General features: G+C 41.9%; 1 protein-coding gene across 7 annotated transcripts in view; it reads right to left on the reverse strand.

Moving 5' to 3' along the window:
• pbx1a (pre-B-cell leukemia homeobox 1a) overlaps positions 1-21,268 on the reverse strand; it is a 57,700-nt gene continuing 36,432 nt past the window's right edge. The window contains exons 3-10 of one of the 7 annotated variants that reach the window (XM_030403659.1): positions 14,090-14,334; positions 12,947-12,985; positions 11,735-11,925; positions 11,465-11,600; positions 10,042-10,201; positions 9,060-9,172; positions 6,659-6,757; positions 158-2,263 (exon numbers count right to left, since the gene is read on the reverse strand). In XM_030403659.1, coding sequence (XP_030259519.1) covers positions 2,171-2,263; positions 6,659-6,757; positions 9,060-9,172; positions 10,042-10,201; positions 11,465-11,600; positions 11,735-11,925; positions 12,947-12,985; positions 14,090-14,334 — 1,076 coding nt within the window. In that variant the 3' untranslated portion in view covers positions 158-2,170. Of the gene's footprint in view, positions 2,264-6,658; positions 6,758-9,059; positions 9,173-10,041; positions 10,202-11,464; positions 11,601-11,734; positions 11,926-12,946; positions 12,986-14,089; positions 14,335-21,268 lie in introns of all 7 variants that reach the window. The other 6 variants (XM_030403660.1, XR_003982210.1, XM_030403661.1 and 3 more) reach the window with 6 other exon arrangements.

A 21,268-nucleotide genomic window follows, 5' to 3' on the forward strand; every position in this document is an offset into this window, starting at 1 on the left:
TTACATATAATTTTTTTAATGTGTTGAAAACCCTTTCCAACAAAGCAAGTCAAGCACAATGGCGCACATAAACACATGTTGAAAAGTTCATGAGCTAATTCACGAGTTGGAAAGCAAAAAAAAAAAAAAGAAGAAGAAAGTAATAGCCTACATTAAGCATACCATAAAAAAATAACAAAATACAAAAGAACAAATAGGCCACACAACATAAAAAGTGTCTATAAACAAGGTTAGACTGCTCAGGAAACACATTATTTGACATAATGTCCCTTCTTTAGTGCTTAATGATCAACATTTACAATGTCATAAATGTTTGATACTGAAAAAAAGCAGTTTGATAGTACCAAGACAAGCATGAACTCAGATGTCTATTTGTTTTGGCGTCAATTCTAAAGCATCAGCAGAATAATATATCGACTTGAATGATGTATATGTAAATGAACGCCCAGAGGAGGACACAATTCGTCGAAACGTTGAACGTATCAGCAGTTCAGGTACATCCAGATGCTTCTTTCATGGCGATGATCGTCAGTGACCTTGTGCTGTAGATTCAGGAGCAAGGATCCACTGTGTAAAACTCTATTAACATAATGACTTCCCTGTTTAAGTGGATTGTGGTTCATGTACTGAAAAACAAACTCAGTTACAGACGTTCTTGACAAACTTTCTTTTCTGCACAAAGTGATGTTTTCTCTCAACCGGACGGCACTGTTCGCTCGATTGTAGCACCAGTGAATGATGGGTTTGTTTTGGTTACATCAGCATTTTGGCATAGTCAAAAAAAAAAATGTTTCTTCTGAGGTGGAACATAAATATCATGATGGAGGAGACACATTATGCATTTTCATTTTTTTTCTTTCCTTCATTATTACATATAGGTTGTTGTGTGTAATAGGTTTTGAAAGTTAAGAAATGTCAAAGTCCACACCAACAGGAGCTCCTCTTTCCCACAGAAAACACTGCTCCCGAAACACCTCGCCTCTAATTCCGTGACATCACAAAGTTACGCATAATTTATGCCTAGCAGTTTGTTTAGCACGTAAGAATTGGCTGGGCATAGCTGCTCTGTTGTCGTAAGCAATGCTGGCACAGGCATGTGTGGGTTGACCAATCAGAGTAGACTGGGTTTTCAGGAGGGGGTGGAGCTTAAAGAGACAGGTGCTAAAACTGAGCATTTCAGACTGAGGGGGAATACAGTACTGCAGTTTTTAGAGCAATAAAGCAAGAAAACATATTCTAGTAGTAACCAAACATAGAATTATGAACCTGGAAATGAGCATAATATGTCTCCTTTACAAAAAACCCAATTCTCCTTGTCCATAGATCAACCAAAAAAATCAAAATTCCTGTTTTTTTCTCAGTGTGTTAATCCTTAAATCCTGTGACTGTCACTTTACCAACATGCTGCAGAACCAAAACCAACAGAGTGAAAAAATAATTTACGTCGTCCTTCTTAATGAATGATGTCAAGCTTGTCCGATTTGATGACAAGTATTTATTTATTGTTTTACAGATAACATACTTCACAGGGTTACCTTAGAGGTAAAAATCTCCTGACAGAACTCTGTTTCTGACTCGTCGGGAGACAGAGGGGGAAGATGAACATACTTTTTTTTTTTTTTATCAAGCACACATTGTAAACAACTGAGCAATATTTAAGTCTAAATGGCGTACCATAGAATAGGTGAGAGACAACAAAATGTAAGTAAGAAGATGTGCCTCTTGCTTGCAAAGACAAAAAGTTTCATTTTTACAAAACAAATAATGGTCACTGACATATTTTTTCTACTTTTTTTAGTGGCTGAGAGGTAGAATGACGTATTTTCAGTTAAAACCAATGATTGGACTTATTTAATTTATCATATCATTTCATCATTATGAGTGAAAACATTATGAGTGAATAAGTAACCCCAGCCCTCGGAATATAATGTGAAATCTGTACAAACGTCTCCACTGACTGCGGACTTTTATTGTGAAACTTTTTGTTTGTATCCCAAATGTCCAGCGTTTATAAGTTTCTTTTTTTTTTCTCGTTAGGATTTCACAGTACCTCTCCAAAACTGTGGGACAGATAATTCCTTTGTTTAATACTGTGAATAGGAAGGTCAGTCCAGGTTTTTTTTTTTTTTTCCTTTTTCTTTTTGTAGATGAGGCGTAGAGATGGATATATTCAGTTGGAAGTATCCGAATGAACACTCCCGGGTCCTTCTGTGGGCGATGTCACTGACGAAGGAGTCGGAGCATCTTGCCAGCCACCATTTGTCTGTGTCGAAAGAGACAAGAAACGGTTTAGCGTCATGGTTACACACTGCGCTGCAAGACACAGTATTGGATTTGTCTTTAAGGATGAAGCTGAAATGATTTCCCATTTTTCTTACTACAGACAAATCACATGAAAAGACTGAATATAAATAACTTTAGAAAACAGAACAATTTCAACCTAAATGGCAAATTAAACAACTTCAACGCTGACACATTATTTTAAGGCCACCAATCATCCACACATAACGCACTGATTTAGAGGCAGCAGTTTCGTGCCTTTATGGGAGGTTTAAGGGCTTTATAGTTATAGTCATTCCAAAATGTGCCAATGTGAGTGGCCATCAGGGGCCTTTTGTACAGATCTCTTTGGCCCGGCCTGCCTCCCCTCATTGTGCGCCTCTGGTTGCTTCATAAAAATGAATTTCTGGGGGAAAAAATGCATTAATTTTGTCTTTGGCTTGTATGTGTAAAAAGAAATCCGCCATTGAAACAATTTCTGCAGAATTTATTGAAATAAGATGTGATAGTTTGACCTTTTAGAATAAAAGACCTTGAAATTATAGCTAATTCTGAGCTAAATCTTACTAGTATTAGTCAGTATTGTGAAAGAAGTAGTTATTTCCTCTCAAAAGTAGCTTGTTTTTTTCCACAGCTCTTCATTTCAAGTCTATTTTTTTGGCCTTTATTTGAAAGTGTAGCTGACGACAGACAGGAGAATAGGGAGGTAGAGAGAGTCAATGTCATGCTGCAGGGCCATACGCTGGAACTGAACCTAGAATGTAAAGAACTATTTTTCTGATGTATAAAGTTGGCTAAAAACTTTTTAGATTTTCAAGTAAATCAAATGTATGTTCTTAAATCAAAAAAGTCTATGTCTTGAAACAAAACGAACCGTCTTTCACAATTCTATTACTGACGATATTCAAGATGCATTGGCTAAAAACAAGTTCCCATATCTCTTTGAAATGTCACATGTTAGGTGACTGTATCTTATATTAAGTGTAGTGAGATATTTTGAGTAGAACTTATGCACTAATGCAGTTTTTACTCCTGTTTCATTGACTCTTTTGCAATAATCTGAACAACGGTATATATATATATTTTTTTACATCTTTTACATCATTCATCTACAATAACAACAATGTAGAATCTCACCAGTTTTATCCTTGAATTAAAATGACTCTAACAGGATGTACTGCTTTTTAAAAAAAAACATTCAGAATGTAGAAAACAGCTTCACTTTCAAATATGTAGTTGGTTTATTTGGCCCTAAAAAGGAATAAAATACCACATAAATGCACATTCAACAAACTGTCGAAACACTGTTTTTCGAGAGACTCTTCATTAGAAATATCATCGCGCCTCGTTCTCCCCTCCGAGCGGCTGACATAATGTGAGATAAACAGAGGAGATGAAACAGAACACGCAGACCTTTCATATATCTCAGAATATACCCCTGAGCAGGCTGGTAAAAGAATAAATTATCACAATGAAAAAAAAAATAGCTCTCGAAAATGGAGGCCCTTCTCAAATCATGATAAAAGGTTGACTAAAGACCATTAAGGACATTAATTGCAATTTCAACGCTATTAGTGAGAGCTGGGGACGTGCTTTGGCAGCCTCTCATTTCCAAACCCTGTTATTTCGCGTAAAGACTGTCTGTCATCTTATTCACAGGCAAGAGAGGAAAAAAAGAAAGAGAGAGAGAGGAAAAAAAATAGCATTTCCAGCCTTTTCCAGCAACACCCACCAGCAATTTGAGGGGGTGTAATTGCTGTTCAAGGATAAAGAAGGAGAGGTGAACTGCCAGAGTTCAGTCAGTGGATCTTAGAAAAAAGTTTTTTTTATTTATCTGGACTGAATAAACACGAGCGGCAACACTTCATTCACAAGCTTTAATGAAAAATACTGCCATTTTTCTTTAAAATGTATTAATCATGAAAGAACTAGAAGAGTCTGTTTATCACCAACTGGAACTGAATGCTCCAAAAATGTTTCTAAAAGTGCTGGATAATGTAGCCTAAAATCTATTTCACAGTAACTCACAACTATAAAGCGTTTTTGTAATGCATTATTGAATGATATTTTCATCATTTTCATTTTCCATTGTGGCTCATTTCTGATTTGTTCCTCCTGATTATTACAATATAACTGCGGGTTCGATGATTGTTTGAACTGCAGGTTATAAGTCATTCTATCTGATCAATTCAGACAACTTGTTATTGAAGAATTACACTTTTAGTACACGCTGAACACCCAGTCTTCTCGTGTTACATTCACTTCATGTTTTAACCTTACATTCAAGTCACAGGGCTAAACATCTGTTACTCTGATAATAAATATCTCGCCATCTTTGGAGCACCGAGAAGGTCGTTTGAAGACACATACTGCTGTTCTCAAGGTATTTCCAATCCTCAAATAGTCTTCTGAGACTACATGGATAGAAAAATTCCTGCAACTTTCCTAAGCCAGGTAGCTGGAAACAGCATACAGTAAGGTCCAAAAGTCTGAGACCACTCGTCAAAACACTACTTCTTTTGCATTTGTTTAGGAATGTAACACTTTTTAATTTTTGATTACACAGGATATAATCAGCTTAACAATATGAGTCTTATTGTTCTCAATCTTTAAAATAACGTCCATGAATTTCAGAATATCTTAGTATTTGGTATGTGCACCTTTTGCTTTAATGTCAGAATGCACTCGAACTGGCATGGACTCCACAAGTTTGTGTAAAACCTGATGATCTGCAGTATCTCAACGCGATTTGACAAACGTTTGGGGTCCCTGCCAATTCGAGTGCAAGCTGTTATTAAAGCAAAAGGTGCACATAGCAAACACTAAGATATTCTTATATTCATGGACATTATTTTAAAGATTCAACCATGTACTCCTATTGTTATGCTGATATTATCTTTTAAAAGTGTTACATTCCTTAAACAAATGCAGAAGTACAAGTATTTTTGTGTTGTCTGGTTTGTATTTCTTTTGTTAAACACACGCAGAGCATTAAATTATTTTTTAATAGTGTTATTTTGCATGAAACATTAATATATAAAAATACAACTGATAATAATTGCATTAGTTGAGAAAGAACAGATGTGATCTCTGGCTAACATTTTGCTTGAAATGAGAAAAAGGGTAAAACATCTCTTTCTTTTTATTGTGACTCAAACCATATTCTTCCCCCCAAAGGTTAGAAGACTCTTTCAGGATACAAGACATAGTTTCATAACAGTGGTACCTTTTGTTGAGCAACCCTTTTTTTTTTTTTTTAAAGATCATTGGGTATTTAGCTCTGTGACTCACATGACAGTGACACATTGAGGCAAAAGATTCATGTCAGTAATCAAATAAATGGTAATCAAATAAAAGAGAACACAATGTGACACAATGTAGATAAAAAATTGTATCGGGTGCACTTGGAAAACGGGATTAGAGTACTAAAAACTGGGAGCAATCCTGGGAATCCAGATGCCATTAAATGTCATTAAAATCATATGAGCAAGGAAATAATAAAAAGCTTTTATTATGGCGAGTACAATATTAAATCTAATCCCAACTTCCTACAAGGAAAGTTTGGAGGTTAGTGTTTTCACTTTTTGTAAAAAGATATTGGTCTGTCTCACACAGCAGCACAGTGCATTGAACACTTGAGCCGGTTGTATGTTGCAACTGGCTCGATGCATCCATGTTCTTATTTTAGCACGAGGGGTGTTGCAGGCCTGGCTGTCAGTGCTGCTGTTCCTGTGGATAAATGATCTGACCAATGTGCTTAGACTGTTAGCCCAAAGCTCCGCTCTTTCTGTCCCTGTGACTGTCGTATTGATTCTGTTCAGCCCTGCGCCGCCTGTCGCTATGGATCTACATGCTAACGCACTGCCTCCAGTGTTGGCTGTCCCGCCCTGCCCAGCCCAGCCCAGCGAGAGGACCTGGAAAAACTGGCCCAGCCTTTGACATGATAGTTAAAGAGTTATTTTAAGAATTAGCAACTGGGAACTTTTCTTTTTTTTTTTTTTTTTGTCTTTTGGAAGGGGTACGACTTGTCCTATGGTGCCAACGTGAGAGCAGCTTTGGGAGGGACGATGACACCTGTGTCCTTGTTCCTGTCGTCTGCAGGTGTCTCGTTAACGCTAATGTCCTCTGACAGGCTAGGAGCGTGTCCAGCTTCTCCAGCCTGGTAGCTGCCTCATTGCCTGCCACCCAGGGCAAAGACTGGAGCAGGGAGGGGGGGCAACTGGCTGGACAATAGCCCAACACCCGCAAACTGTGCTAAGTGGCATACCAGTGTGCACACAGATTACACAACATTATACACAACCTGCAACTGGGGAATCATCGCACAGTTAGACAGCAATGAAAACATTGAGAAAAAGAACAGAAGGAGATTGTTTACAGGTCTTACGTTGATGCCCTGTGGACTGTACATCTGGCTGGCTGCGAGGCTGTCACTGTATCCTCCGGTCTGGCTGATAACATGGCGAAGGGTATCCACCTGGAACAGCGGGGACACACAGACAAAAGGCCTGGTCAGACAAAAGCTCTGGATAACAAAGACAGCCATGCACAGGGAAAGGTCAGCCTGATAGTAAAAGGGTACCGTAAACAGGAAAAGGTTACAAACAGAGAATCTGAATGATTTGGCCGCTATTACAAGCTTGATAACAGATGTCGCAGACGATGAAAATACAAGAAAAATGACAAGAGGTAACTACTTGTGGATGTTTTTGTGGTCGTGGTTGAATAAACATAAAAATCCAAAAAGACATTGCAAACAATACTTTACAACTCTGAAGACTTGTTTTTTTTTTTCCACATATGACACTAAAGCGTATGATGAATTGGAACATGTCCACAGAACATGGCTGCCAATAAAAAATATGGTGAAGTCACATCTTGCATTATTTACTTATAAAACCTTCACAGATTCACTGGAACGGTTCAGGGCTCCAACGTACGCCAGTTTTAGTTGCGCATTCACTAAAAGTACTTTAAAGCAGCCATTTCCTCCTCGGGAGGGAATCATCTGTGGTACTGCGATATTCCAGATCACAGGACGTATAAACCAAGTGAATCTTACAAATTATTATTTCACTGCTCCAAGACCGATCAGTAACTGAAAGGACAATGGATAGTGAAAATCATGTGGGACATCAGGCCATTTTTTTTAGGTAAAACATCATATCTGATGACCCATTTGCTTCTGTTTTACAACAGCTAACATTAGCATTCCACAACTTCTAGCTAGCATTACAGTTAGATAGCATTACACGCCTTAGGAACGGCATGAAGTAGTTCTAAAATATCAACACATATCTTGGACACATTTATTTAAACTGCGACGTGAAACACAGTGGATGTAAAAAAAACTGTAGCGTTAGCTAGGAAGTGATTAAAGGCTAACATTAACTCATGGGTTGTCAAATACAGTTTTTCCTCAAAATATGGCCTCCATGTTTTCATTGTCCAATAACATTTCTACTTACAGTTTCTACTCAACTGGTAAGTGATGAAGTGATAGAAAATTTAGCAGGTCTGATTTTAAAAACACAATGTTGTGTTAACACTATATTAAACTTTTACATCAATTTTATGCTTTTATTATGACCCTTCAACATGTGAGGTCGACTTTTCTTGCTGCGTGTACTGATTTAAATCTGCGGCTTATTCCTATCTATAATCACATACAGAATGTGTTATGATATAAAAATGCAGGGAATTCAAAGTTAGGCGGACCAGTGCAAAGAGTGTAAAAAGTCAGTCTGGAGCCCACCAGGGTTATGCAGGAAAACACACCTGCTGTATGGATTTCACATCCAATCTACTCAGGAGAAGTTAAGTGGGAGTTGTACTTTTTCTTTTACTTTTCCGCTTTTATTTAATTCCGTAAGCCCTGAGAGCGAGGCCGTTCTGACAGAAGAAAAAGGAAACATTTTAAAGGAACATGAGTCTCACTAATTAACGGCTGACCCTGAAGACCTCTTTACCTCCTGCAAGAGTCGTCCCTTTTACATATTCATGAATGACCTAAAGCATCCGGAGAGCTGATCTGAATAGAAAGGGGTGCATGCAGGGAGAGAGAGAGAGAGAGAAATTATGCCAAAAGCTCTGAAACCAAATGAGACTATCACCTCAGGTGGTGATTCCTTAATCCATGGTGAGAGATGTAGCACTCAAAAACAGTGTGCTGGTCGTCACTGTCCACTGGGGCAAGGTCAGGGAGCTACAGTGCACCAGTGGCTATGTGAACTCTTGTCAGGAGTGCTGATGAGTGTTGCACCGTTTCCAAAACTGTCTGCGGTCGTCTACTCAACTGTGGGTTGACAATGGCTTCCACATTAATGTAAAGCCTCAGGCTAAGTGTGACCTCTGCTTCACTGCGGCGGTCAAGTTGTTGTGAGCTTCTGCACTCCAAGACTGGACAGTGGTTGCACAGTTCTACAAGCAGGACACTACTGGGGTGATTAAATACACATGTGCTAGCTGGGCGTGACTCGGCTTTATTTGGCATGTCAAGTCTAACCCCGTGAAGGTTTGTCTTTAACTGAAAACGCACTTGTCATGACGTTTAAAAGCAGCAGATCCATGGCTGTGACTTGTGGTCAAAGGACCAACTGTAAATACTCTTCTTCCCTGCAGTAACCACTGAAGGATCAACGCTCACAAAGCTGCTAACAGAGAGGCTCTGACAGCGCCCGAGAGCACAGCACACAACTTGCTGCATGGCTAAAGTGCCAATGGAAACTCAGCTAAGCGCAGCATGGTTTGAAGCCACATAAACTTGAAGAGGCGCCTACCTGGGATTGTATGTTGGCCCCAACCTGCCCCCCTTGGTACGAGTCCCCATTGAGGGACTGCACACTCATGAACAAGTCTCCGGAGTTTGACATGTTAAAAGAGCCAGCAGAACCTGAGAATACACAGAGGAGGAGGAGGAGGAGGAGGAGAAGAAAGAGAGCAAGGAGAGAAGAGAGGAGAGAGAAAAGGGGGAAGAAGAGAGGAACAGAAAAAGGAGTTAAAATGATCATGCAAAAGCAAAAGTGCACTGAGTGGGTTAGTCTGGGAGAGCATCATTTTCTACCAAGATGCAGAACATGCACATTAAAGTATCACCGAAGCATCATTTAAAAGGAAAAATCAGCCGACGAGAACCATGAGACAGATAATCATCATAAAACTGTTTAAGTCCAGTTTAAACGAGCCGTTATGGATTATATTCTAGTTAAACGTCCGTGCTGCTAGTGTTTCATTAAGGAAGTAATAATTGATCTGCAGGAAGACCCAAAGAATCGTCTTCGTCCTTTAATGGACCCAAGCTCCCCAGATGTAAAGAGAACCATGGCGTAACTTGATTTCAACACCCGGTCCTAATCCAATACAGTTGCGAAAGTCTCTATATGACAAAAGACTCCGCTTGCCCTCCGAGCAGCTTAATGGCATGCACAAGGTCAACCGGACAAGAGGCAGGAAAAAATTAACGTCCGCGAGACCAAGAGGTCAATAACAGGGACAGAGAGAGAGAGAGGAAGAAGATGAGTGAAAGAGACAGACGGCAAAAAGGCTGAGAAGAAAGAAAAAAAAAAACGGAACAAGAGGAGATAGAAAGCCGCTCCGTATAACTGGGTTAGTTAAGGAGATTCAGCCTGTTAGTCTGAATGAAAGAGCAACAGAGACTGAATGCCCGAGTTGGGGCTCAGGTAGGAGAACGTCTTGGCTTCTGTCTGTAACGGCTCTGGTATAAAAAAAGAGAGCTGTAGAGCTGGTCTGGGATCAGCTCACCTGCTGAGTTGGGAGTGGACGGGGAGTTTGCCTGGCTGCCGTGAGCCGACACGCTGGTCGCGTTGACTGCGGTCCTCGCCGCGTACATGTTGGCCTCTTCTTGGAATTTGCCGATGTTTTTCTTGTATCGGATTCTCTTGTTCCCGAACCAGTTTGATACCTGGGGAGATGGCAGTGACAGGATACAGGAGCCGAGTTAGAACAAGTTTAAGACGACACAGATACAAACCAACAAGCAGGTGAAAAAAATGAACGTTGATACTTAACACCTAAGCCTGGATCATGATTTCTGGATAGTCTTTGTGGCTGCTCTCACATCAGTGACTTCCTGATAAGTTTTTATAATGCAAAACGTAAATATTTATGATTGTCATGGATCAGACCATAACATAACAATAACATTCTCTTTTTTTAATAAGATTTTATACAGATTTCTCAATATACAATGTCCACTTAAACATCTCTGACATCAACAAAACAAAGACGCACGATCTTAACGACAAAGTAAAAACTAAGAAAACATATGACAATTCACGTTTAAATAATATTCTCACACTTTTGTTTTCTGCCAATCTTATGTAGAATCTTCTTGTATTCAAACCTCTTAATGACAATGATTAAATGCTCACTGATAGTCGTTGATCTAAATGTTTTTATTATGCGTGTGCAGAACACCAATCTCTATAAACAGATATCTGCATAAGAAAGTTTTCGGTATTGATTGAAATGTGTCTTTATTAGCTTTTTTAGGGTGCAGCGCGGGCCAAACGTTTCTGTCTGAACGTGACATCTGAGACAGCGGGAACCGGCCGGAACCAGATTCAACAGGCAGGCAGTTACGGTAAGTGTGCCACCCTGTCATGCAGTTGTTGCCATGATTACAGATTACAGACGGGTAGGCCTCCATTGTAGATGGCTGTGAAAAGATATTTTTGGTCTACACACATAGATATTAAATTAAATTACAAAAAAAAACAAAACATATACATATATCGTATGTCAAGTGATGCTGCTGCAGCTGCTGCTGAGACAGAACCAGAACCTAACTCAACCTCTAAAAATAAGGTGAAAAAGTGAAAATTCACATTAAAAAACAACATAAATGCACCAAAATGTAGTGTTCAGACAGTGTTGGCTCAGGATGCATTTACCGACGTTTGGCATTAAGTGATTAAAAGCTGAGATTTACTTGAGCCAGTGTTGATATTTAATATAAAACTGTCCCTTGTTAATAATACTTCATTCAAGCTACTGGAGGTCATGCTGGACAGAGAGCGGCCATAACACCGCGAACCTCAAAGGTGGAGTAAAATCTCAAATCCTGCAAGGCCTTGGCGGAGGCTTCGGAGTGACATTTATTACTCCTCACCGAATGATTCACCACACAGGCCAAGTGGACCGCAGCTCTTTTTATTCTGCTTACCTGTGACACTGTGATGCTGCATTTCTTGGCCAGTTCTTCTTTGGCCTCCTCGCTGGGATAGGGATTACTGAGGTGGGAGTAGAAGTACTCGTTTAGGATCTCTGTCGCCTGTTTGTTGAAGTTCCTCCTCTTTCGTCTGGAGGAGGGAGAAAGAACAGACTGATCGGACTTTGAGAGATACTCGGCCGGATGATAACAATAATTCTTCAGCGCTGAAACATTAAAAAAACGCTCTGAAGGTGTTTTAAAACAAAACACAGAAACACAGACCTGGCGTCGAGGAAGCGCGAGCGCAGGATCATGACGGCCTCGCAGGTGCTCTGTTTCAGCTGCATCTGGATGGAGCTGAACTTGCGGTGGATGATGCCGACCATGCGCTCGATCTCTTTGGGCGAGATGGGTCGTGTTCGAGACTGCTCCCTCAGCAGGTTCATCACATGGGTGGTGAACTCGTTGCACGCCTGGATGCACAGACAGACAGGATTCATAAAAAGAATAACTATCGTGGAGGCTCGACGGCTTCAGACAGAACAAGAAAAAAAGGATGAAATTGAATTTCTGGAGAGGCCACACCTTCGCTGGTAGGCCTCGGCCTCTTAGAAACAGCGCTGGCTGACACTGTAACAGCAGCAGCGTTGGAGGTAATGGGAACAGTCTGAATTAAAGCAGCAGACAGTGCGACGCCAAACAAATGTGGCGGCGGAGTCGTACAGTGGAGGCAGCGAGACACACGCTGCTCTCTGAATATTAAAAAGACTTCTCTTCAATGGATGAGAAAATGTGACAAGTGAGGAGAAATCTAAAATGACAGCAGGCTTTCAGTCCCGTTAACGTTCAAGAGGTTTAAACTGTCTCCCTCTCTTTTCACTCCATCTTTCAGTCTACCTCGTTCTCCCTCTGTCTGAATCAGTCACTGGATATGACTGCATTCAGAGTCAAGGTGTCTGTTGCTTGTCAACACCAGGGTTACGTCAGTCAAAGTGATGCACCGAGCAGCCGTTCTGCTTGCACACACACGCCAGACACTGCTCACTCACACGCGCGTGAGCTGCCGTACGTGGCGCGGTGACACAAAAATGCTCAGGTGTGTGTTGACTGTGACAGTTAGCGATGACTAGCCTTCCTCGCAGAAGATGACAAACCCAGAACGCTTTGACTTTTTCCGAGGGAATGACAAGACGTTACAGTCTTTGGAAAAGAGCCGGTGTGTGACTGATATAATGGCTGCTTGCCTGCTGAAGATAACATCTCTGAAAGCTTGGCTTGTCATGAGTTGGCCTGTAAGAGCTGATTTCAGTGAGTGATACACTTAGTAAAAAAAAAACTGCATTTTTTTATTCCAACTTATCCCTATTTAGCTTCACAGATGGAGCCTGAGCCACGATGCATCGGAAAAAAGGGCAAGAAAAAAAATCCTTGGACTAAAACACAATATTCACTGTGACATTCCTAACTTTGGGAAATTTAGAGTCTCCAATTCACCTTAGCGGGATGTTTTTTCCCAGGACGAGGACACAGGACCTGGGGGGGGAGTACGAGAACAAGTTTCAATATTTATTTTCTTGCATTTATTCATTTGACTTCTTTTATCCTATAAGTGAAGTTTCAAATTCTCCATTTGTTAAGTAAATAATAAGGCTGTCACGATTCTGAAACAGAGTCTGAGACCAAGGCCGACTAGTTCAGCCCTGTCTCCCAGAAAAGAAAAAAAAAAATGTAATAATTAAAACCGTGTTAGCTCTTGTTTCAAAAGCTCAAGTTTTGGAGGACTGTGAACAGCTGCCTGCTTCTCTTGACTAACTGCGTTGTACATGATGCATTCAGGGGCTGACCGTAAATTACCAACATTGTGCGTTTGCACACAGCTAATATGAAGATTGGTCTTTAATAAAGTATTTTGTGTTTACTTGTTTATTTTGTTTACTTATTTTGTGTATTATTTAAGTATTATTACTTATTTTAAAATATTCTTTTCATTTTTTAAAAAGCAAAACGCAACTGAAGTCAACACTTAACAGCAATTGACAAAGCGAAAAAGGAACAAAATGGGTAAAATATGTAAATAAGCTTAAATATGACAAAAGTACAGGATAAATGAAGTCGCACATTTTCCTTAAGACAGTTAAAATGTTTTCGTTTTTTTTGTACATACAAAAATTTGACCACACTTTAACTTCCCTTGGTTATCATGAGTCCTTGTGATTAACAATTCGAAAGATGTCTGTCATCGACTTTAACCAATCAAACAGGCTCTGTTGGACACTTCTAATAGTGGGAAAAAAATCCTTAAAGCGCTCCAATTAAGATACAGAAACCTAACAAACAAAAGATCAGGTCTGAACCAAACCGTGGATTTTATTACACCCTGGCAAATAAAATACAGGAGAATAAAAAGGGCTCTAAAACAATTTTTGGCTCCTGCACGCATCACATTCCTATCTTAGAGGAGTTAAATTAAGGTTTTGTGAGAGTGATATATGGGAATCCTACAGATGCACTGTGTGTTTGTAGATCAAATACTTTCAATACAATTACAATATGAATATTTGTTTCAAAAGGAGGAACTGATCTGAGTAAGTGACAATATGAGAGCTGATGGTAAACAACAATGTTCCTCCTCCCCACCTGTTCATACTTCTCCAGCTCCGTGTGGTAAATCTGTCTGATCTGAGTCAGCTTGGCCCGGTAGTCCGAGTGCTCTGCTGAGTTGTCGGCGCCGACGCCCCCTGTGGCGGCTGCTGCTGCCGCCGCGGCTGCCGACCCGCCGCCTTTCTCCGGCCCGGCCACGCCCTCCGCCAGCAGCATGTTGTCCAGTCGCATCAGCTGAGGATCTGGAGGCTCCTCCTCCTGGGCGCCGCGGATACTGAGCACTGCAAAAAAAGGACAGGAGAAGAAGATTTACATGGATGTTCAAAATGACAGCAAAAGCGAGAACTTTACTTTGATTAAGAAAGAGTCTTAACTGTTTTTTCCGAGTGAACTCCCTGAAATATGGCCGTCGTTTAGATAGTTCAAGTCTGAGCCATAAAAACCTGCAGCCTCACAGTGGCTGGCAGCTCGGCAGGACCATAAAACTATAATTTTATCGATTCAGGCTATCATTTCATGTAAAAAAAAAATTAACGCAGCCTTCCACCAGAGTTCATCTTTCATTGCTCTCCTTATGCTCAGACTATGTTTAGTTTCTGGCTGATGGCTTTATTATCTTGTCAGGTGCTGTCTAAACAGAAAAACAAACTAATAACACGAGTTAGACACAGCATATTAATGCAGCGACACCTGGCTCAAATAAATCATGTGTGGGGACTGGCGCTGAATCAAGATAGAGATACATAAATAAAAGGTTAATCATTTGATTCGTGATCACTGAAGTTAATTATTTTCACACTCGGAGCAGGAAATCAAACAGCAACCACTAAATTACCATTTCAACACGGCGCCTGCAACATCAGTGCAGCATTCGCAGCGTTTTAATCTCCCTTCAGCAGGGCTGAGGATGCTCTTGCAGCCGACACCGAGGTCGTTTACACACTTGTTTGGGGGTCTGAACCTGCACGCCTTCACACACCTACAGGCGCTCAGCACTCGACCGGCGCTCAGCTCCCATGGTGCGGAGAGGGAAGTGCAAACACAACAAAGACAGGCCTGCTGGGATGGACAAACAAAAATGCGCCTGACGTGCGCACATAAACAAAAGCGGTCCGGATATCCTGAGAGGTGGCACGAAAAAAACTACGCCGCGGACTATGTTTCCCGAGAACAAAACACACACACACAGATGCTTCCCCCACGAGTTTTTATTTAAAGATCAGCTGTACTGCCCTGCCTCTTTCTGCCACCAGAAGGCTCCCTCGGTAAGGCGGCAGAGCGTCCTGCCTTTTTTTTCTTTCTCAGAGGTGCTGAAAACAGCCGACCAGGTGCAGCCCCTCCGCTCCATCCACTGTCTTCAAGGACAAAGACAAAGCTCACGCTGGCGCCACAACATTTTTCACACACACCTTTAATCCACGCATCTATCAAAAATGTTTCAGGGGGACGATCTAATACAGCGTCCTGCAATGTCTCTTCCATGATGACTGTAGACAGTGAGGGTAAATGACAGGCGGTGTGACGGAGCAGTGAAGCCATATTGTAGCCCACAGTCCCCGGTCACAGCGGCGGCTCTTTTGTAATGAGGATGTAAGGCTGAGGCGCCCTGTGACCTTTGCTGGTGAGCAGGGTGGGGGGGGTGGGTGGTGTTCCAGATGGATTCCTGGGGCCGCAGTGGGAGCTTGTCTACCCTGATCCTCCTTTTTTTCAACCCCCCCCCCCCCCCACACTCTACCCACCTCACTCTCTCCTGTTTCCTTCCCTCTCTTTTTTTCTCCTCCAGCAATAACATCATCCATTCCCATCAGCTCCAACACGTGAGCAAGCTCAGCTCAAGAGGCAAATGTCAATGGCTATCAGACGGCTGGAAAAGGTCAGGAGTTCAGATTGGGAGCAGACGCACATGTGTGTGTGCGTGCGCGCGCGTGTGTGGGCGCATATGCACCATGTGCCGGTAGACGGATATGTGGATATTTTTCATGTGAATCACACCAGCGGGAAATTATAACACTCGCCAATTTAATTCTGACAAAATAGTGGCACATCCCAACCAGAGGGGGAATCTAATGAGCCTAAGAGTGATTTATTCATTCCCTCCGAGTCCCCGAGTGCACAAGTAAAAGCATGAAATGGATTAAATAAATACAATTAATAAGGAAAATCAAACAATTCACTGTGCTGTGGCATAATTACCCTAACCACAGCCATCAGCTTTATTTATTTCTGTTCGGTAATAGCAATGAAATCGATTAGGCCTCGATGTGCGCTCTTTGTGAACCCTGCCACCATGGCCTATACGTTACCATAATCACCTGACGGAGGGAAGTGACCTCTATTACGGTTCATCACACGGAGAAACCCCTTTAAACGCACTTTTCTAGTCTATTGTGGCGACGAAAGCTCGGAGTCCATACTGCTCTGCTGCGATTCCCTGATTCCATGGACAGTCACAGATTAGTATCTATAAAAGGAAGATGGCCATCATCTAATCTTGATCATTACCGACAGACTTAATTGAACAATGAGAGGACGCAATTCCCCTCTCTGTCGCTTCCTCCCACCCTCCCTCCCTCCCTTCCTCCCTCCCTTCCTCCTCCCTTCTCCCCCCTTTGTGCACGCTCTTGTATAATTCCTTCCATGAGATGTGGGCCACTAAACCCAAAAAAGGCTGAAAAAAAAACCTGAACGCGCGTCATACAACAATTCCTGAATAATGAATGGAGTTCTAAGAATAAGCCTTTGTTTTGCTTATTGACAAAATTAATTTCTGCTGTTTTACTTCCTTAAGAGCTGGCTCATACCCATCGCCACACTGCCTGCTGTTTGCAGACAACGGGAGTGTAAATAAACATGACGATTAAGCCACCCACTCATACAGGGAGAAATCAAGGTGCACACACACACACACACACACACGACGCAAACATACACTTTGTGCATGAATGTAAGCACTCGAATAGGCACACAGGAAAAATACACAGCTATGCACGTTGGCAGGCTACCCTGAGCACCCAGGCGGGCGCCCTGCGAGTGCCTTTAAATGAAAACATGTTTAATTAATGATGTTGAAGTATTCTGTCACAATTAGGAAGATTTACGGTCAAACAAGGCAGCCGTGATGTCCCTGACAGCCATGATGAAAGTTTACCCTGCTTGCCTCTGACTGGCAGCTAGCAGCCGATGCTGGACTGGATCCATTTCCCATCAATACAGTAATGCAATACACTCCGCGGCACTGTAGTGTATATATATGTGTGTGTACGTGTGTGTCCTTTCCTTGCCTAGCTCTCGTCCGCATCACATGACCCCGGAGAAGGGCAGGCAGTGGCTGTGCTCTCTATCGATTGTGTGGGCACACGTCATCTACGGTTTCAGCAGTTAATAAATCAGGCCTGCTCCTGACACAACCGTGTGTGTGTGTGTGCGTGTGTGTGTGTGTGTGTTTGCATGTGTGTGTGTACATCCATGTGTGTGTGGGCCTGTCACAGACCAGTCAGCAGGAGTGAAAGCGACAGCCACATGATAATGTAACATCACCACCATTCATCCCTGCCACACAGCATTCTGAGACAAAACAACAACAACCCAGGAACCTGAAAAAAGCAGCGTGATTTACAGCAGACATGACAAGTATCACTAATACAAACCCTCCCCTCCCCGCTCCTTCAAGGGGTTCAGCATCCTGCTCTCATCTGCATTTGATACAAGCCCAATAAAGCGGTCTTCATCAGACGCCGCGCTGTTACATATTTCATACTGACCCGCACGCTAGAGGTAAACTACAGCGCCAAGCAATGCTATTATCATAACTGAGGGCACTAAATGAATATTATGTTGCATTACATCCAATTTACTGTATATGTGCTCATTTCTGCTGAGCTGAAATAAAGCTGTAAATAAAGGCGTAATAAAGGAAGGACGATCATTATGGAGTTACTAATCACGCCTTGTGATAAAGTGTGAAAACGTTAGCTCTAATCTTAATGTGTTATTTAAAAATGTTCTTCTCCTAATCTGCTGAAAGCTGGATTTGTGTTGGACTCACGGGACATGTTCCCCGGCCCAAAGAGCTCTTTACAACAAAAGATAATGGGAATCTGGTAAAAGGGCGCTCCGCAAACTCCACCACACAAAAAAACAAACAAAAAAAAGGGATCAAAATCGATGCAGCAGAACCAGGGATATCGTCTTTTTTTATTCCTCGGCACCTCCAGACAGACCTTCAAACTCCGCAGTAGTGAAACAAGATGACAAGATACAAAACAAAAATTCAGATAGGGGGACCCGGGGGCATTCTCTATCTGAGGAACATTTCTGTGATCCTATGACGCAAATGAAGCCTTTTGGAGCGTTTTGCGTCAAAACAACATTCAATAAACAAATACGCTTTATTGCATTTCGATTCCCTTTAATCAGAACCTATAACAACAGGCAAGATGGGGCTCAGGATAAACTGGCGCACTGCCGAACAAGTAGCGAGCACAGAGGCCCAGGAGCAGAGGCTGAAGAGGATGAGACTGAGAAGACATGGAAAAAGTAGAGACAGAGGGAGGAAGAACACATCATGTTCTTTTTTTAATTTCATGTTTTAAGTCTTGAGAAGTATAAGCATCAACATTTGTCTGGACACACAGTGAAAATGTACTATGTTACATCACCTCCGGTGACTTAGTAGAGGAAACAGCATGGTTGCCTACTGTTAGCTAGTTAATCGAACATTACATATGAGGGAGGTGGCTCTCTATACCTATCAATTGTTCTGTAAGGCGGTCAGAACTGGGCTGTTACTTTGCAGAACTCAGGCTACAGGTCGTCAAACATTCTCTCATCATTCACTTCAGCCTGAGTCGCACTGCAGACCTTAAACATGAAAAGAGTAACAATGCACATCAAGGCATGCTACGGAAATGAAGGCTTACCTCATGTTTCGATGGACAAATTATTTTTTAACTCTGAATCGATTCAACTGAATCACCTGGTCGACGCTAAACAGGTATCTAACCTGCTGTTATGCACAACGCAACACGACTAGCAGCAGCTGATGCAACCGCTACTAGCATAGCCGCCAGTCCAAAATCTGAACTCCCAACCTCACAATTTTGTGTGACATCATTTGAGGACATTCTTTACATTTCTCGCGTGCTTTATTTAAAGCCACAAAATCTTTCATACAACTTTATGTACCCGTGCAGCAGTACGCAACAGACGACGTGTAATGTCAGTGTCCGCCTTTATAATGTTGTCCAAACATGATTTAAACCAGAAACTGTGACTTTAAAGTGAAAATTGTGTAGAATGGGGCTTCAACTAATGCTTATTTCCATCAGGTGACTATTTTTCTAGTTATTCCATCGGCCATTTAGTATATAAATTGTCTGTCCATCACATTTACCTGACGGCGATGGCATTTAAATTGCTTGATTTGCCAAAACAACAGCAACTTTGCAAGAATTTTACAACAATTAAAAAAACTAATTTTTTTCTCAACCAACACAGCACCCAGTGACACTTTTTGTCCTGAGTGCTACAGACATTTCAGTCGGTACCAAAAAGCGTTGAGGTTAAAAACTCAGTCCCCTACTAATAAAGCAATCATCATAAAACGCATCATCGTGCCATATTTCATAAATTGCCACACGTAGTAGAAGTTAACTACGGCGCTAAGCAATGCTATTATCATTACTGAGAGCACTAAATGAATATTATGTTGCATTATATCCAATTTACTGTATATGTGGTCATTTCTGCTGAGCTGAATCTGGGCTGTAATAAAGAAACACACAATCATTATGAATTTACTAACTATAGCTTAAGTCTACGGCGTGAAAGCCACTGTTGTATTCTTGATACTGTGTTGTTTACATCGCTTTTAAAATGTTGTGTTTTGTGAGCTGAGAGCTAGATTTGTGATCTATCCCTGAACTCATGGGAAACTTTCTCAGGCCCAAAATGTTCCCTCCATCACCGGATAATGGGAAGCTGTACAGCCTCAGTACACAAGGGCATAGTCATAAAGTACCTCTAAAACAGCTTTATGTTTTATCAGCTATCTCGAGTATCATGTGCAAAAAAAAGGGGGCAAAGCCGGGGTTTTGTATCTGACACCGGTTTGGGGAGCGGGGGGGAGGAGGAGGGGATGAGGGGGCACCAAGGACAAGGAAAAACACCAAAGAAATACTGGAGGGACAGGCAGCGACGAGGAGATGTGGATGGTTCGGGCGAGGAGGGAAGGGAGTGATGGAGGGGGAATGAAAGGCGAAAAATAGAAATGGAATAGGAAAGCGAGGTGTCAATTAAAAAAATGAACCCCAGTGCATTTGGGAGGTGACAGCTGGTGGGAGACGAGCTGACAGGCGTCACATTAGGCGGATTTGGTGGCCGCTCCCCTCATCCCCTCCTTTTTTTCCCCCCCCTCTGTCTCTCTCTCTCTCTCTGGCTTTCTCCACTGGCGATCGGTAGTTTCTCATGCGGCAGCAGTGGCGGCGGCGGCGAGCGAGGCAAGAACTCAGCTTGGTGTTTTTCAGAACAAGTTCCCCCTGCAGCTACTCCTAATAACGGTAATTATCGTCATCATCTGAGGCTTAAGCAGGCCAGTTTGAGGCCTGAGGGGCTGGCCTGATAATGAGGCAGCCAGCGCCAGAGGAGAAGACCATTCAGAACACCGCCCTGCCACCAACACGGAGCACTCCCATTTAAAAGCCTTCATTAAAATAATTCATTATTCAAAATAGGCAATACATTAGCCCCCTGGCTGTCAGTCTTTTTTAAGGTGTCTTAAAATATATATCTTCTTGATTGAATCAAACTCATGCTCAGCCAGTGCAGCTTCAACAGCTCCAGGCTGCACTGGAAACCCGAGTGGCTGAATAACTGAGGAGAAGTCACGAGCTTGTGGAGGAGCGAGCTGCACAGTCGACCTGCTAGCAGACAGACAAAGACATCTCTATGGAGCCAAAACAGAACACTTTTAATAAAGCCCGGGCAGAGTTGCATATCTATATATATATATATATAGATATATATATATATATAGATATAGATATATCTATAGTTTAGGTGTGATTTGCCTTTATTTCACAGTAGAAACGAATGAATGTATAAATCAATAAAGGACCAAAACATGCGACTCAAGCATTGTCGTTTCAGCACACGTACCAAAACAACATATCTTTATGCTTAAACGTTCCGTGTCCTGATGGCCGAGGGATGGAGGGA

Source organism: Sparus aurata, chromosome 21, assembly GCF_900880675.1.
Source record: "Sparus aurata chromosome 21, fSpaAur1.1, whole genome shotgun sequence".
NCBI classification, from domain to species: Eukaryota; Metazoa; Chordata; class Actinopteri; order Spariformes; family Sparidae; genus Sparus; species Sparus aurata.